The 18,579-nt window shown below is 37.9% G+C and overlaps 1 protein-coding gene across 2 annotated transcripts in view; it reads left to right on the forward strand.

The window, feature by feature from the left end:
• The window catches only part of LOC150075993 (transmembrane protein 164), a 121,265-nt gene that overhangs the window by 87,123 nt on the left and 15,563 nt on the right, over nucleotides 1-18,579 (forward strand). For both annotated transcript variants that reach the window (XM_090387476.1, XM_090387475.1), the window contains one exon: nucleotides 11,338-11,438. In XM_090387476.1, the coding sequence (XP_090243602.1) occupies nucleotides 11,338-11,438 (101 nt within the window). The remainder of the gene's footprint in view (nucleotides 1-11,337; nucleotides 11,439-18,579) is intronic.

Consider the following 18,579-nt stretch of genomic DNA (forward strand, 5'->3'; position numbering starts at 1 on the left):
AAGTGTAGTACCACACAGTTGGTACATTACTCTGGGGTTATTGCTACCCATTGCATTTGTCAATGTTAAACTTCTTTTGTCACCTTTCAGCCCATCTGCCCAACTTTTTTAGATGCTCTTTCATTAGATACTGTCATCATCAACCCTGATATACCTTCATCAATATCATTGATAAATATAGAAAAACAACAATGCGCCCAAACCCTGGGGTACTTTACTAATAACTTAGTCCATGAAGAGCAGTGTCCATTGATTACCACTCTCTGTCTTCTCCCACTCAACCGTCCTTTTATCCATTGTAGCAACTTGCCCTTAATGCCATATTGCTTCACTTTTTACAGTAGTCTTCCATGTGCAACAGGATCAAAAGCTTTCCTAAAATCCAAGTATATGATATCAAAATTATTTTTTGATCCCGTTGCTTTGTGAACATATCGTAGTATCCAACAGATTGATCAGACAAGACTTTCTCTTAACAAACCCATGCTGTGTCTGAACTATAACTGCAGTCTTGTCTAGATCATCCTGCAATGATTCTTTAACCAGTGACTCCCTTATTTTCCCTGGATCAGAATCTAAACTAACAGGCCTATAATTACTATTGTCACCCTTTGATCCCTCTTGTGAATTGGGGATACATTTGCACATCTCTAGTCCATGGGGATCTTCCAAATCCAAGGATCCTCTCGTAATTATAGCTAAGGATTTGCTTATTTCCCTTACTGCCTCCTTTAATATAACTGGATAGATCCCATCTATCCCGGGTGCTTTATGTTTAACATCAACAATTTTCCCTCTACTTTGCTCTGAGTTATTACAAAGTCATTTAGCTTCCATTAGAGTTTGATAAGCTTCTATCCTCCACTTCCCTACAGAATTCCTCATGTGTGAATGTAGATGCAAAATACTCATTCAATTTGTCAGCTACTTGAGCAGGATCATCAACAGTCAAACCTTCGATATCAAGTGGACCAATCTGATTCATCCCCTTCCTTCTAGAGTTTACATACGGAAAGAAGTCTTTGCTGATTTTTTTTGCGTCCTTTGCCAAAGATTTCTCATAATCTGCTTTCGCTTGCCTAACTTCTTTTGAGACTGGAATTCAGAATAGATTATATCTTCTGTGTTGCCTGATAATCGATATGCATCCCATGCATTTTTCTTCTCTGCCACGAGTCTCATTAGCTCATCTGACATACATTTAGGCCTAAACTTTGAAAAGTATTTCTTATTTGGTATGAAAAGCCTAGTAGCTTCCAAGATTAGTTCCATAAATGCTTCCCATTTAGAATTTGCTGTTGGTAATATCATCAGTTGGTCCCACTGTATAGAATTTCATAACTGTCTTAGACTACCATCATCACCTTTACGAAAGAAAAACCCTTTCCTTTACCTCTGATGGTAGTTACATCTTTAAGTAAAACCTGCATCAGTACACTGTGATCAATGCTACCTAATGGTTCCATTAGCATTAGTAGAGGCATATGATGCAAGAAAGCAAGCTTATTCAGCATCAGCCAAAAAAAAAAAAAAACACACCACTCCCATTTCACCCCTCCGTTCGTTCGAAATACCTGTCCAGTTGAGCCTTAAATTTGTTTAGGCTATCAACTTCAACAACAAATGATGGAAGTCGGTTCCACCAACCAACCACCCGCTGGCCAAAGGCAAATTTCCGCACATCTATCCGACATCCGTCCTTCCTCAATTTGAATTTATGCCCTCTGAGGTGATTATTCTGAGCAAGAAGAAGAATCCCATTGGCATTGAGCATGCTCAAACCATTCAAAGCCTCGCCGATCACCTCAGATCGGATCAGATCACCTCGCCGGTGCCTAGTCTCCAGACTCTGTAATTTGCAAAACTTAAGCCTTTCTTCGTAAGAGCAACCCTTTGTTCCATTCACTAATCTTGTTGCCCTTCTCTGTACCCGTTCCAGCAGCTCTACATCCTTCTTGAAATGAGGCTTCCAGACCTGTATACAGTACTCAAGATGTGGCCTAACCATTGCCTTATACAAGGGAATAATCACCTCCTTATCCCTGCTAGAAAAATTCCTGTATATCATTGACAAGACACCATGAGCTACTCTTGCAGCTCATCTGCACTGCTCAGAGAACTTCGTATCTGCCTGCACAATTACCCCCAGATCCTTTTCATTCTCCACCACTGTCAGTGTAGTACCGCAGAGTTGATACGTTGCTCTGGGGTTACTGCTTCCCATATGTAGTACTTTACATTTGTCAATGTTAAACTTCATTTGCCACCTCTCAGCCCATCTGTTCAACCTTTCCAGATCCTGTTGCAGCAGCATAGCGTCAGTAGTGTCCTTAACAACCCTGCCAACCTTTGTATCATCTGCAAACTTGGACATTAAACTTGATATACCATCATCAATATCATTCATAAACACCGAAAACAACAACGGACCGAACACTGAACCCTGAGGAACTCCACTAATAACATTAGTCCACATTGAGCAGTGTCCATTGATTACCACTCTCTGTCTTCTGCCACTCAACCATCCCCTTATCCATAGCAGCAATTTGCCTCCAATGCCACACTGCTCCAATTTGTGCAGCAGTCTTCCATGTGCAACAGTATCAAAAGCCTTTCTAAGATCCAAATATATAATATCAAAGTTATTCCCTGCATCCAGTTCTTTTGTGACTACATCATAGTATCCAATCAAATTGGTCAGGCAAGACTTCCCCTTAACAAAACCATGCTGCGTCTGAGCTATAACTGAATTCTTGTCTAGATGATCCTGCAGTGCTTCTTTAACCAGTGCCTCCATTAATTTTCCTGGAACAGAAGTTAAACTAACAGGTCTATAATTACTTGTGTCAGCCCTTGATCCTCCTTTGTGAATTGGGGTTACATTTGCACATCTCCAGTCTATGGGTACCTCCCCTGAGTCCAAAGAAGCTCTCATAATTATGGCTAGGGGTTTGCTTACTTCCTTTGCTGCCTCCTTTAATATAACTGGATAGATCCCATCCACCCCGGGTACCTTTTTTTATGTTTATCCTCAGCAATCTCTCCTCCACTTTCCTCTCAGTTATTACAAAATCATCTAGCTCACTGCCAATGTCTACTTTACCTACGTTATTCTCCTTCCTGAATAACTCCTCATGCGTGAATGTAGATGCAAAATACTCGTTTAGATTGTTAGCCACCTGAGCAGGATCCTCAACTGTTGAACCATCAATATCCAGTGGACCAATCTGATTCATCCCTTTCCTTCTTGAGTTTAAATAGGTAAAGAACTCTTTTCTGTTTTTCTTTGCATTCTTTGCCAAAGATTTTTCGTAGTCTGCCTTTGCCTGCCTAATCTCCTTTGTGACTTGGTTACAGACCAACTTATATCTATCATAGGCTTCCATGTTGCCCATTAATTTGTATGTATTCCATGCATTTTTCTTCTCTGCCACATGTCTCATTAGTTCATCTGACAACCATTTAGGCCTAAACCTTGAACAATATTTCTTAGTTGGTATGTAAAGCCTGGTAGCTTCCAAGATTAGTTCTTTGAATGCTTCCCATTTTGAGTTTGCTGTTGGTAACATCATCAGTTGGTCCCACTGTATAGAATTTAAATATTGTCTCAGACCATCATAGTTGCCTTTACGAAAACAAAAACCCTTCCCTTTACCTCTGATGGTAGTTACCTCCTTGAGTAAATCCCACTTCAACACACTGTGATCACTGCCACCTAGTGTTTCATTTATCTGCAGATTCTTAATGCATGAAGAATCACTACTGATAATCAGATCAAGAGTATTGCTCCCTCTTGTTGCCTCACGAACATGCTGATGTAGAAAACAATCATCCAATAAATCCACAAAAGCCTGGCTAGTGTGTGAGTGACCAACCCACAAATTCCAGTCAATATCTGGGAAATTAAAATCCCCCATTATAAGACTCTCTGATTTACTGGCCCACTCCATTTCTCTGTACAATATCTTATTATATTTCCCTATGCTTATGTCACACCAAACTGACTCGACACTGCCCTGTCCATCGATGTCGACTGGCTTCACTTCCTTGGATTTTATGTGTTTCTTAACTAATAGCATAACCCCTCCTCCCCTCCTGTCCTGTCTATCCTTTCTATACACATTGTATTCTCCAAATTCCAATTCCGCATTCCTTATATCTGTGTGACACCACGTCTCTGATATCCCAACAATATCTGCCTTTGATGTTTTGAGCAATACCTCAAATTCATCAAATTTATTTACCAAACTCCTAGCATTGGTGTACACGCAAGTATGCATGCACCTGTTTCTATTCTTAGCTACCCTAACACAACCCATGTGTTTACTTGTACCGCAATGACTCCCAGCAGTCTCTGAAATATCTTGCATCTTGTTTTTCAGGCTTCTGCTCATTTCAATAGAAGCAGTGCAAGAATCACTTCCACCTCTGCCAGTGGCTACTGTTAATCTATTAGTCCTTGTATCCCCCCCAACTAGCAGTTTTCCGACCCACCTAACACTGCCTCGACAGCATCAGCAAAAATTCTTGCACCCTTTCTATTTAAGTGTATTCCATCCCTGTAGAAGCAGTCTCTCCTGTTAACAAGTACAGACCAGGCTGAAAAACCCCTTGAGCCTTGCACAATCCCTCCAGGGCCGAATTGATTGACAAGGCTCTCATCATATACTCCCTCCTATCGTGTCTGGGCAGTATTGCAGACACTTTCAAATTCAACCCTAATTCACGGCTTTTTTTCAACAGTGACCTGTACTTGCTAAGTAATTCCGCCAGTCTCCTACTCTTAATATCATTAGTGCCAACGTGTACGACTATATCACCTTTTGTGCCCTTAAAAGATGATATCTGCTCTACAACGTCATCAACCTTTGCCCCTGGCAGACATACCCTGGTCCTATTCCACCTATCCTTTTTACAAAGCATGTTCCCCGTTTCCCTGACAATAGAGTCACCAACAACTACTAGTTCCTGTGGGACCAGCGCATTCTGCCTAGGGGGCTGCCTCTGTGTTGCATGATGACCAAGTGCAAGCTCTGGCGTTGTTGTGGGCAGCTGAGAGCTTCATGGGCCCCTCAATTTATTCCCTTGAGGGCATCCACCCTGTCCTTCAAGCTCTCATAAAGGCACATAACAACGCTGAGTTGTCGCCTGATTTCCTTGCACTCCTTACATCGTGCACACACAAAGACATCCCCCCCTGGCAGTATCATGTCCCGTACCCGACTGCTCCAGAAACATCAAGCAAACAGTGCATTTTAAAAGACTGTGATTCAGAGGGCAACTGCTCCCCTCAGCTCTCCCCTGAGCCACAGCACTCCCATTAGCTTGAGCCTTTTGCTTTGCTGCTCTGGTCTGAGTCATGATTCCGATTTAATTCAATAAAATTTCAATATCAGAACAAAATTAAATCCTTAATTTATATCCCAAACAGTTATAACGCTATATTTATTTTTTCGGTATCGAGTGTTTTCTACGAGTTCCCTTTATACAACTTCCGTATCACATGTACCACTATAGTTATGCATTAATTATTTGTTACGGTTAAGTCGTTATATATATATATATATATATATATATATATATATATATATATATATATATATATATATATATAGAGTTAAAAGTACAATTTAATTGACAAAGTTTATCAAGATTAATAGATTTACTGATTAATTGACAATATTATTTTATGCACTATACTACACTAAGCTTATGCTATCGTGTAAAAATGGCGGGAATTCTCGAACGGTACTTCTACGGACTCGTAAGTATTGATTAGCTTCCAAATCTCGCTATCTCAATTTAGAATAAACTAAGGATCCTGACTAGGTCTATAATCTACTTATAGAAGATAATTTGATATAACAATTGGTTAATAAATCGACTAAATTTGGTTAAAAAAAAACCTCTCGTTCAACGGAGCTGCAATTTGCACATGGATTTGATACCGTTATCGATACTATGTAATACCTACAAAATCTCTGTCTAAGTTAAACTTTAAACTAAGTATCGTAACTAGGAATATAAAGCTACTCTAGAAAATAAGTTAATATGCCAATTTAAGCTAATAAATCAGGAAAAACTTCTCTGTTCCAAGAGCGTCAAAGAGCTTCGTCCGCACAGGCTAGCCTCGCTCCCGGACAGCCAGGTTCTTTTCTGCAGGTTCTTTTTGTCACTCGTAACTTTTACATGCCATCCTTTTCTGATCTGTTAAACTGGCTAGCTTATTCATTATTATTACTTATTCATTCTTCTTGCTATATTTTCCTAATGGTATGTATGTATTCAAGCTTATGTGATTATTGCTTTAAAGTTATTTCATAATTCTAATGCATTTCTCCTCCAAATGCTCTCTCTCAAGTTGATAGAGGCTGTGCACCACCTTAAGTTTCCTTTTGTTGTAGTTTCCTTTCCTGAAAGTAAAATTTATTCCTTTGCATAGGAAAAGAAAAAGAGAATTACTTTCTCCTTTTCTTTAATTGAGTAATCATTCTTAGATATTAGCATTAGTTTGCTTGGTTTGTTCTGTCATAGATTATATAGGCGCAGTAGTGAATGCTTAGCTGCTTTTAAGCAGTTTACTATGGATATATAACCTTTTTGGTGTCATTGGTTGTTGGTGGTTGCCTGAATAAATTGTGCCTGTGATACCCATATTTTCTTTAAATTTTTTTAATTCTTATCATTTTGTGACTTCAGTTTATTTCTTATTCAAGAGTCTGCTTTTTTTCTTTGGGGATGGATTTCTTTAGTCTTTTTGCCTAACATAGGCAGCAGCATTAGGCCAACCTCGTGGAGGGCTGAGTGTATCTTCATGGTTGAAGTTGGTTTTCATTGTTTAATTTAGTCTGTGTTCTATGTGGTAACAGCAGTAGTTACCTAAATGTGTAATGTGCTGGAGTTTCAGCACTATTAATTTAACATGATTTAACAGTGACTATTCTTTGCCTTTAACAACTGCTACCTCCTCATCATCAAACTTAGAACTGCATGGTCATGTTTGTACAAATAATAATCATCCAGCTGATTTAAAAATTTTGTTCCTTCTCATGACTTTCCCTCTCATTGCTGTACTTATTGATTACATTAGGACCAAAATGACTGAAATCACCATAATAAGACATTCACTTGCTAGCCAATTCCATTTGCACATAGAGGCTCTTGTTATGACTTTTGGTCTGTAGATTACTTCCACACTTGTTATACCTCTGCTTCTAACTGTCTCACACCACACTGGTTCTATACTAGCATGGATAACTTGTGACTCTGGGAAAACTTTTGTTATGTTCAAGCTGCTTCTGATAAGAAACTTGACTGCACCATCATTTCTGTCTTCCTTTTCCTTCTAAAATACATTGTACATACTGTAGTGAAACTCATAATCCTCTTCTGGGCAGTTCCACTTTTCCATTAGCCCTATTATATTAACATTAATGTGCTAACCAAGAGATTGAATTCATTCATTCATTTTATTGACAACACTCCAGTTATTTTAGACATAGTTATGATTAAATTTTCTTGTATAGTCCACTGAAGCTTGTTTCCCTAGCATTAGCTGTCATTCATTTGAAACATCAGTACCTTCATCATTTTTCAAATATGGTTGTTGCAGCAACAAACAAGAACTCTTGAGATGTATGCAAGCATTACTTTGACCCGTATATCAGACAAATAAAGCTATGTTACCACTGAACTCTTAAGGTCTCCTCAGTGATATTGGCAAAGACCCTTGCATCACCTTTGTTCAAATGTATGAAATAGATTCCTTTTACCTACAAATGTGGGTCATGCTGATAAAAAAATTTTCCTCCAAAATCCTTGCTGTCTCTCTCTCAAACCTTGAGTTAATCCAAAGGGCTTTCAGCATGTAGTCCCCTAATTCTGTCTGACCAGAATTGTAGACATGTTTATTCTGACCTAACTTGAATAATTTATTGATTGTGATCCTGTATTTATCCAACTAATTGTCAATTTCTGTTCATTCAGTATCATTAGTACCCACATAAATAATGATGCTCTTTTTATCTCCTCTCCCTTAAAAGCTGAAAGTTTATTGGTTACATCAATTATTGTTCTCAGCAGCTACACCGTGGTTCTAGTCTACCTATCTGTATTATAAAAAATGTTACCCATTTCCTTAACAATGAAATCTCTCAATGAAACTGAATCCTCTTGAACCAGAGCAGTATTCATTTGACTATTCTGTTCTGGGGCTCAAATCCTCCAATTTCTTCAGAATTTCACCTTATAATGCACCAACTAGCAATTTAAGATCAATTTGGTATTTAAAAATATTTGTAATGATGTTTAAAATGGATGTTGAATGATATAATCCTCTTTTTCATAAAAATAACCAACTATACTTGTTCAGGCAGGAAGAATATTTCTTCTAGTAGAGACAAAAGTTACAGAGTTGTGAATACAGATATAGTATGACCACACTTATAGATGGGGGCTTTTAACAGACAAGACACCAAAACAACCTCCTCAGCCTAAGTGAGAAATAAATCAAACTATAGTGATTAGTTGGATAGAAATTTAAAAAGAGGAACTGTAGGATAAATTTTATAATATAGATTTTCAAAAATAGGCTTTCTTGGATGGAGTATTAGCTGCAGTTTTACAGTCATCTAAAAATGTTGATGTTTGTAGCTTATCAACTTTATTTAAGCATAATACCCCCCCCCCCAAAAAAAAAGGCTTGACATCAGATTTGATAGAAGTAATTTGTGTAGTAGAAGTGAACAGTTTCCTTGGCCTAAAATCTAACTTGTGAGAGGTGAATATAAGAAGAGGGGATTGTTGTTTGGCAGATACCATTGCCTTAATTAAACATAAGAGCACAACTCATGTCATTAATGCATATAGATGTGCCAACATCCATTTAGGAAATCAGTGTTGGGTTGTGATAGAATCTTATGAGGAATGAAAGATGAATGGTAGCTAAACTGCTAAGATATTTTTGAGGTACAGGAACACACCGACTTACATAATACTTGACTAGCGCAAATTCGATTTTACGTAAGTTTTTGGCATCAGGTGTAAACTTAAAAAAAAAAACGTGGAAATGTATTTTGCATCCCTTAGGAATAAAGGAGGTATCAGGAAAATATCATAATGCAAACCCAGTAACATTTTTTTTTTTTTTTTTTTTTTGGTAATTCGTTCCAAGACCTCAGAAGTTGAAATTTTTGCTATATAACTGCTATTTATCTCTCTAAAAGGTCATTTTTATAATGGAAATTGTGTTACACTTTCATCGTTATCATATGTTCCATTATAAGAATCAATTTTGAATGCCCTTGTGATATTTTTCTAAAACACATTTCTCGAGGTCACTACCATAAAACAATAAAAACAATTTGCACTTTCCAGTTTATTGGGCTTTTCTGTTAGCGCAGTCTGTTTGTTATAAACGGGGAGTAAACTCGATTTCATTGCATTTGCAATAATCCCGATAACTGGAATCGTGTGGGTTTTTACATTATTATGGTGAAATGTGTTCCCCGTTCACTGAAATCTTCAACCATATAAAACACATTAATAAAATTTCAGAATCTTCTCTTTATTCCTATTTGCTTATTACAATGGTGAAGGGAAAGGAACTGATGGAAAGTGCAAGTGCTGGCAGCGCTAGGAAACGAAACAAAATTGATTTAGAAATGAAGATGAAAGTGATTAAGAAGTATGAAGTAGGACAAAGTATGTCATCTATATTGCATGGAATCAGATCTTAGTGCTTCAACAGTGAATACTATTTTAAGAGCCAGTCCATATAAAAGAACACGTTAGAGGATCAACGTATTTCACTCCAGGCCATTCCGCCCCAACAGGGATCACAAAACAGCATTCAGGTGCTATATCGAAGATGGAAAAGCTCTTAATAATATGGATGGAAAATCAGATTCAGAAGCAAGTGCCTCTGAGTCCAATGGCCATTCAAGCAAAATCAAGAAGTATTTATGAAGATATTAAGGATAAGTACAGTGAACCCCGAGCCAAGTTCATGGAAAGCAATGGGTGGTTTAATAGGTTCAAGCATTGTGCTAGTTTCCAAAACATTAAAGTATGTGATGAAGTCACCAGTGCCGATTCTGCAACTGCAGAGAAATTTTGTGATGTGTTGGGAAAAAATCCCTTCTAAATATGCACAGCCCTCAACTTCCGTAGCAGCGTGCTTATCAGCTGGAGAGTTAATTCCGGAAACGATGCTCAAAAGGTAAAACTTGCTGACGTTATGCCTGTCTCCTCTCCCTTTTTGTAATTTTGAAATTTTGTACACTTTTCTAATTTTTCCTGTACGTGAGATAAAAAAATTGAATAATTCTCTTTACATGTTCGTCGAACATTTCTTTTTTGCATCTATCAAATTCAGTGCGCATGGTTATGAGTGCGAAATTTCCCTAAATGCTTATTTAGGGAAATTCCGACCTACGTAGTGTTCCGCGAATGCAACCCTTACCTTAATCGGGGAGTGGCTATATTTAAAAAGCCATGCATTACTATCGGTTCCCATCTTTTATCTATTTAAATAGATAAAATTCTTCCTTTTAAATAGATAAAAGGAAGAATGAAAAATAATTAGTAAAGACACATGAAATTAATAATTGCTTGATGTTGGCATACTGATGGAAGTCTGCACTATTTGTCTGGTAAGTAGTTTTTAGTTTATTTTTTTGCATTGTAGTAATATGCAATGCCCAAAAATAAACCAAATTTTGAATCACAGTTTGTGGTGTTCTTATTAGGATCATTCTGTTTTAAGTAAGGTGAGATTCTCATTTAAATAAGCCTCTTTATAATATTTGTAATCTCTAATTGTCTTCAGGCAGTTCAATTTGATTTTCTGAGCAACTATTTGGTATGTATCCTGCAGGCAAGAGTAACTATTTTTTAAGTTATTTTCAGATTATTTATAAAGCCATGAATTCCTATCAATTTCCTCACCCCATCCCTTCAGCAATTTTTCCCCCTCTGGATATTTTCAATTTAAAAATTTATTCTGTTGTCATCTGCTTTATTTGCTTTTTAAAGAAACACACTGTGTGAAGTCTACAGAGAACATCACTTCATGTAGTAACCTTGATTTCATTAGATATTTTTGCTTTATGAACACAGTGCAATTTACGAATACGATAATTTATTTATAAGTTTCCAACAACAGCTACTAAGATCACAAACTGTTGTTGTGTCATTTGTAATTATATAAAGAAGCAAAGAGATAGTTTTTTTTTCTCTATTTTATTTAGTTAAAATAATGATATAGATGTGTCTGAATAATTTTAAGTTGACAGTGAAATATTTGTCATATTAGTCTAATTATTTACTTTCTTTTAGGTGCATACACAGTTGAACCATTAAAAGATTATAGTTGGGCATTACTAAGTTGTGGTCTTCTTTTTTTTTATCACTTTCTCCTGTTGCAAGGATTAGGCATTGTAAGTAGCTTTTGTATTATAATAATTGACTGTGCAATTCTCTTTCAACAAGAATATATTCTGTTTCATCTGATTTCATTCACACACAGAAAGTTCTCAAAAAACATTAGATTTTAATATTATTGTTTTTTGATGATATTATATACCCTTCTGATGGGATTTTGGGCAAAGAAACATATTTTAAAATTTCAGAGTGCAGTTTAATGTAAGACATGCACTCAGTAACTCCAAAATGTGTATGTACATGCTACACAAAAGTCAGTAATTGTTCTTGTGCATGCTACCAACATGAAAATACATCTTACCATACAGAAGAAGAGATATAGAGGATTCATTAGGCACGTGTTTTATATCTGTGTGGTAAATATTTAGTGCTAAGATTAAAATAACAGTTTAATGGTTAGTGCATTCGAAGAATACAGAAAATTATGCAGCAGTTAATGCTTTATGAAAGGAGCATAAATTTGAAATACAGGAACGAATATATTAAATGTAAGAAATGTATTCATTGGAGGTTAAGACTGTGCGAATAATCATGAAAATATGTTTATGGTAAGGAAACGTTGCATGCTCTATGATTTGGGAGAAAATTATTTTAAAATATATTTGGCATAATTAATTGGAAATATTGGACATTAATTAGACATCGGAGAAGGGAGAAGAGGGATAATAGCGTCACCTTATGAATAAATTCATTGACTAAAGATATAATAAATACTTGTGCGAATCTAATGAATTATATATCCATTTATATATATAGACGACCTCTGGAAACCAGGAGAAAACCAGTTGAAATCAGCCTTCTGCACTAAGCAGGGCTCTGTTGTAGTCACCTTTCCTCTTCAAGAGCATCTCGTGAGGTGCATGATGACTCTTCCTATGATTAAAGCCAGCCCCTTTCAAAATCGGCCATGTGGTAGACAATGGCATACCACCACATTATCTGATGCCACAGAGACCATAACAAAACCAACTCCAAAAACTGCTGTTAAAGGAAGACCTACAACTAGGTGGAAGGATGGGATCAGTGAACTTTTGGGTATGACATTTTGCAATGCCGCTCATATAGCACATAATCGATGCATTTGGAGGAATTTGTTGGTGGCCAAAACAACTTCTCAGGGGACTATGTGACTGGAAGAAAAAGATACCACCAACATATGTTATGTTATTCTTTGAATCCATTAAGATTACTAGATATTTGGTATTAGAAGTAGTGGCAAATGATACAAGAAAGCAAGCTTGTACATCATCAGCCAAAAAAAAACTTCCTATTTCACCTGTTTATCCCCTTCAATAGTATGTGTGGTTCTTGAATTTATTCAAGCTATCCACTTCCACAACAACTGATGGAAGTTTGTTCCAACAGTCAACCACCTGCTGGCTAAAAGCAAACTTCCACACGTCTATTCTGCAACCATCCTTCCTCAGTTTGAATTTATGCCATCTTGTCTATAGTCTAAGCAAGAAGAAGAAGAATGCCATCAGCATTGAGCTTGCTCAATCCATTCAAAGCCTTAAAAACCTGAATCGGATCACCTCGCAGGTGCCTAGTCTCAACACGCTACAATTTGCTGAACTGAAGTCTGTCTTGGTAAGACAACTTCACCATTCTCTTCACCAATCTCATTGCCCTTCTCTATACCCATTCCAGCAGATCTACATCCTTCCTAAAATGACGTCTCGAGACCTGTATGCAGTATTCAAGGTGTGTCTTGACCATTGCTTTTTATAATGGGATAATCATTTCCTTTTCCCTGCTAAAAAAAATTCCTAAAATTCCTGTACATCATTCAGCTAAAGCTTCACAGATCCCAAATGTCAGATCACTTAATTAAAGAAATTTAATTAAATTTCTTTTAAACTTGAGCTGAAATTTTTTCAGCCCAATGTAGAGGCTGAATGCTAAATGCTTTTGGTCAGTAAACTGTATCTTTTAAATGATATAGTTTAAATTGAAAGAGGCCTCTGTTCTCAGGATTCATTATAGGAATATAATTCAGTTTTACTGAGGTGGATAAAACACAGTTTGGGGTAAAAAGCTCTTTAATATCAGAAACAAGTTAAAATAAGTTAAAAATAAAGTAAATAAATCGCCAATAGCTTTCAGACATAGGTTGTCCTTCTTCAGTTGGGAATGAGCGTTATTACAAAAATAATAAAGAATGTCATGTGCCCGGCCATGGTGGTCATGCGAGGTGAAACGCATGACACAGGTGCAGATAACAATCAGCAGTCGGAAATAGAGGCTTGTGGTTGTAACTGCAATGCTTGGGTATGTGTGCCAACGTTTATCATTCAGGAGGATGGCCGCTTCAATAATGGGATGGATGCGATCTCCTTTGTTCTGGTTAAAGGAATCATGATAGCACGAAATGTGGAGTGATTCCAACCAGACAAGATGACAGTAGTGGTGGGATCGGTTGATAATTTCAAAGTTTCAGCATGGGCTCATGTCATGCTGGCTAGACCAGAAGTGCTCTGCAATCACTGAGTGTTTCAACCATGGAACGGATTGCTCTCTCATGTTCGGAGATTCTATCTTTGAGTCTCCTGCCAGATTCACCAAGTAGCAATAACGGCAGGAAATGTGGTACACCAAACTGCTTTGCAAGAAGGGGGGGGGTCAGTGTCTTTACCCTCGACCGCAATTTCGTGCCTGGAAGCTGCAAGCACTTTATTCCATAAGTCTGTAAGACCTTAGAGAATTGTTGTGACAGATTCAGGTAGTAGGGGATAAAGGCAGTCAAGGCAGGGTCATCGCTACATGTGGATTTGCTGTGCAGTCATGGGCCTGCAGGTCACACTTATCTGAGGCACTAGTAGGATAGCCGCATTTAGCCAGGTCTGCTTTTACTCTGACAGTCTCAGTGTTCACAAGAACGTATAAATCAGGTTAAAATGAACAATTGAAATCGAAAGTAAACACCCTTGAAACACATCACACCGTATGAACTGGCGCATTATGACCCCCGTAGTCCATGCGCCATTAAACCTCAATACAAACAAACAAACAAATCTCAGTGTTCCTCTCGTCCACAGAACTGGAGTGGGTCCAGGTGCAGGTTAGTAGGGCTCACATGGTCAGTCCATCGCAAACCGATGTGTGCTGGCCAATTCACCAACTACCAGTCAGCACACGCTCACAGTCAGCTTCTTGGTACCGTGTGAACCCTACTAACCTGCACTTGGACCCACTCCAGTTCTGTGGATGAGAGTCACACTGAGATTGTTAGAGTAAAAGCAGACCTGGCTAAATACGACTACCCTACTAGTGACTTAGATAAGTGTAACCTGCAGGCCCGTGACCTTGCAGCAAACCCTAGGACCGCACGTAGTGATGACCCCGCCTTTATCCCCTACTACCCGAACCTGTCACAACAACTCTAAGGTCTACAGACTTACGGGATAAAGTGCTTGCAGTTTCCAGGCAGGAAATTGCTGTCCCTCGTCTAGAGGGTAATGACACCGATCCCCCCCCCTCCTCTTGCGCAGCGGTTCAGTGTACTGCATTTTCTGCCGTGACTGCACTGGCTGCTACATTTCAGGAATATTTGATTATCAAATAATGTACCTTGGAGGTTAAAAATTTCTATACTTTACTCATGAATTGTTTTCTAAAACTTCACTACTTTATGTTTACATTTTGTGCAGTTATGAAATGACATTCTAAAAAGGGAAGTTCTATTTGGGGGTGGGGATGCATGGGGGTCGTGATTTAACCTATTGATATGATATTTGGTTTAAAAAAAAGGTACAGAAGAATAAATAAATCTTTATTGCCAAAAATATAACAGCAGTGAAGTTCATGTATGAAGGATATATAAAAATGGGCTGGCAATTTACATAATTGATGAATTAACTGAGGAGAAAGCTGGTACCAAGATATCCAGTATCCTCCATGTCAGGGATTAAAAGGGTTAGTATAGAGTTAGTTATGAAAATTGAATTAGCAAGTGTGCAGGGATCATTTAGTTACAATATTTAGAATTTGACTGAATTTGTAGACTCTACTCTATTTGACTCTATTAGAGCATAAGAACAGCACTGTGTTCTCCACGTTTTCTGGTGATACCTTATTGATGGCAAATTTATAAAGTTCCACATTGAGTGACTGTGCAACTTTCAGCATTTGCCCAAGGAGAAATCTATCAGCCATGTGCAGCCTGTTCCTATTGGTGTGTAGGCAGTTACTCAATGGGTACAGAGTAGGATCCTCCAGTGCACACTATCCCATAGAGATCAGTAGCTGAAATAACATCCCGTGAGCATATTTATAGTTGCAGTGAGTCTTATGTCAATGATTTTACTATGGAGCCTAGGGATTTTTAGAATGTGAACCAGGTGTGGTATTACTGATAGGGAGCATGCCATGCTTATGAGCTGCCCACCTGAGCAGTCAGTATTCTGAAGCATAGAATGGTTTGAGTGTTATGGGGGCTACCGAGGCCCATGTTTCTGCTCCAGTCAGTACTGCCGAGTAGACGAATGTTGTGGTGTATTTCCTTATACTGTAATGCTAATGTCCCTGAAATAGAGGAGCTGCTGCTTAGCTTGCCATCTAAGTTTAGCCATTTTCAGGTGAAGAGCATCTAGATGATTATGAAAACCCAAACCGGGGTCAAAAATGACTCCAAGGTCAGTGAGTGAACACATTAGGGATCCAAGTGGCATGGTGGAGCAATGGAATGACAGCTGGTACTGACTTGAGGGAGAAGGTATTTTGGGCTGATTTGATTAGGTTGAGACAGCCCAAGTTAGCATAAATATGCTGAAACGTCATTTCATCATCAGAGCCAGTCCAAAAAAATAAAAGTTTGTCACTGGCTCCGATAAGATTTGTTATCAATAGACCTGATACATGTAATTATCTTGATATCATCTCCATAGCAAATTATATCTTGTACCAGAGGAAAAAGCGGCGAGGTAAATATGCCCTGCAATATTTCTAAAACATATTTATGAATAATAGACTGGATTAGAATATATTCATAGAGTGGATGGAGGAGGGGTGATGCTGTTAGTTAACACATTGAATGCCGACTATGAGTTAATTCGTACTTGGTGATCTAGCCCAGGATACCGACTACGAGTTAACTCGGACTGGAATGACTTGCCTTTCAGGCACAGCTACGAGTATATTCATAGCAAATATGTGCAACTGATGGATAGTTGGCTTCTGGGATAAGAATGAAAAATCAACCACTGCGTCAGAAATCAGAATTTATTCTCAAAAAGAAATATATTTTTCACACAAAGAGCTAGCTTCTCTTAGTGCACTGGACAATAATAGCGTGTTCTGTGACGTTTTTTATTTCTCGTACATACTCGACACGGCTTAGTCAGGTTTAGTTTTTTTTTTCAGTTGGTGGTATAGCCAACTGAAATTCTAAATAATGAATTTTGCATTCAGACCTAATCTTCTTTGGAATGTTTAGAATTTTTTCTCCAATCAAAGATTCAATGTAACTTTTCCGTCAAGTTACAGATTCCACCATAAAATGTCCGAAATTCAGAGAAACCCGTAACTTGACGGAAAAGGGTGTATGTGTTATGCATATATATTTCTATAATATGTAATGCAGTTTTTTTCAGACATCTGATGGTTTTTCTTAGGAAGAATAATACGAGAGCATTTGATCCGATCAATCTATGAACCAGGACCATATGACTCGTCAAAAAGCTCTTTAAATTCCAAGTCACTCATTAGAATAGAGCTCGAGCTCTTCTTCAGTCAGTGGTCTCTTCTTATCCAAATTTTGGTTCTTTTTAGTGCGTAACAAAGTACATGGCAAAACATGGCATAGTCTGTGTCACTGCAACGGATTTATTTTGCACAGCACAGATTCATATACAGGGAATTCTGCAAGTTACAACACGTCTGGTTTAATTGAGTTAACTCGTAGTTGGCTGCCATGAAGAATTTTCTATTACATACACCAACTACGAGATAATTCACGATGTTTTTTTTACAACAATAAGCTTTTTTTATGAGTTTTGGTGATGAATATATACTATAATTTGAGTTTTGAATAATTTAACATGCCTAACTCAAACTGGCGTTAGAGACCAGTTTACCCAAATAAGCCTTGGCAGTCAGCGTGTTAAGAAACAAAATCTAAGGAAGTGCATCCAGTTCACATGGGTGGACAGTGCAGTGTTGAGTCAGTTTGGTGTGACATAAGCATTGGGAGATCAAAATTGAGAGTAGGAGTGTGCTATAGGTCTAATGACTCTGATGAGTATAATAAGAAACTGTACAGAGAAATAGAGTGGGCCAGTACATTAGAGAGTCTTATAATGGGGGATTTTAATTTCCCAGATATTGACTGGAATTTGTGGGTTGGTCACTCACACACTAGCAAGGCTTTTGTGGATTTATTGGATGATTGTTTTCTACAGCAGCATGTTCGAGAGGCAACCAGAGGGAGTAGTACTCTTTATCTGATTATCAGCAGTGATTCTTCATGCATTCATCTGCAGATAAAGAAACTACTAGGTGGCAGTGATCACAGTGTACTGATGTGGAATTTACTTAAAGATCTAACTACCATCAGGGGTGAAGGAAAGGGTTTTTGCTTTCGTAAAGGTGACTGCAGTGGTCTCAGATTTTTAAAATTTTATACAGTGGGACCAACTGATGATGTTACCAAAAACAGTAAATTCCAAATGGGAAACGTTCAAGGAATTAATCTTGGAAGCTACTAGGCTTTTCATACCAACTAAGAAATATCCTTCAAGGATTAGGCCTAAATGGTTGTCAAATGACCTGATGAGACTTGGCATAGAAGAAAAATGCATGGGATGCATATAAATTATCAGGAGACACAGATGCCTATGGTAGATATAAGATAGTCTGTAATCAAGTGACAAAGGACGTTAGGCAAGCAAAGGCAGATTACAAGAAATCTTTGGCAAGCAATGCAAAGAAAAACAGTAAAGACTTCTTTAAGTTACGTAAACTCTAGAAGGAAAGGGATGAATCAGATTGGTCCCCTTGACGTTGATGGTTCGATTGTTAACGAACCTGCTGAGGTAGCTGACAAACTGAATATTTTGCATCTACATTCCCACATGAGGAGGTCTGTAGGGAAGTGGAGGCCAGAAGCTTATCAGCCTCTGACAGGGAGCTAAATGATTT

This window comes from Mastigoproctus giganteus, chromosome 13 (genome assembly GCF_048544385.1).
Source record: "Mastigoproctus giganteus isolate SK-2022 chromosome 13, ASM4854438v1, whole genome shotgun sequence".
Taxonomy (NCBI): domain Eukaryota; kingdom Metazoa; phylum Arthropoda; class Arachnida; order Uropygi; family Thelyphonidae; genus Mastigoproctus; species Mastigoproctus giganteus.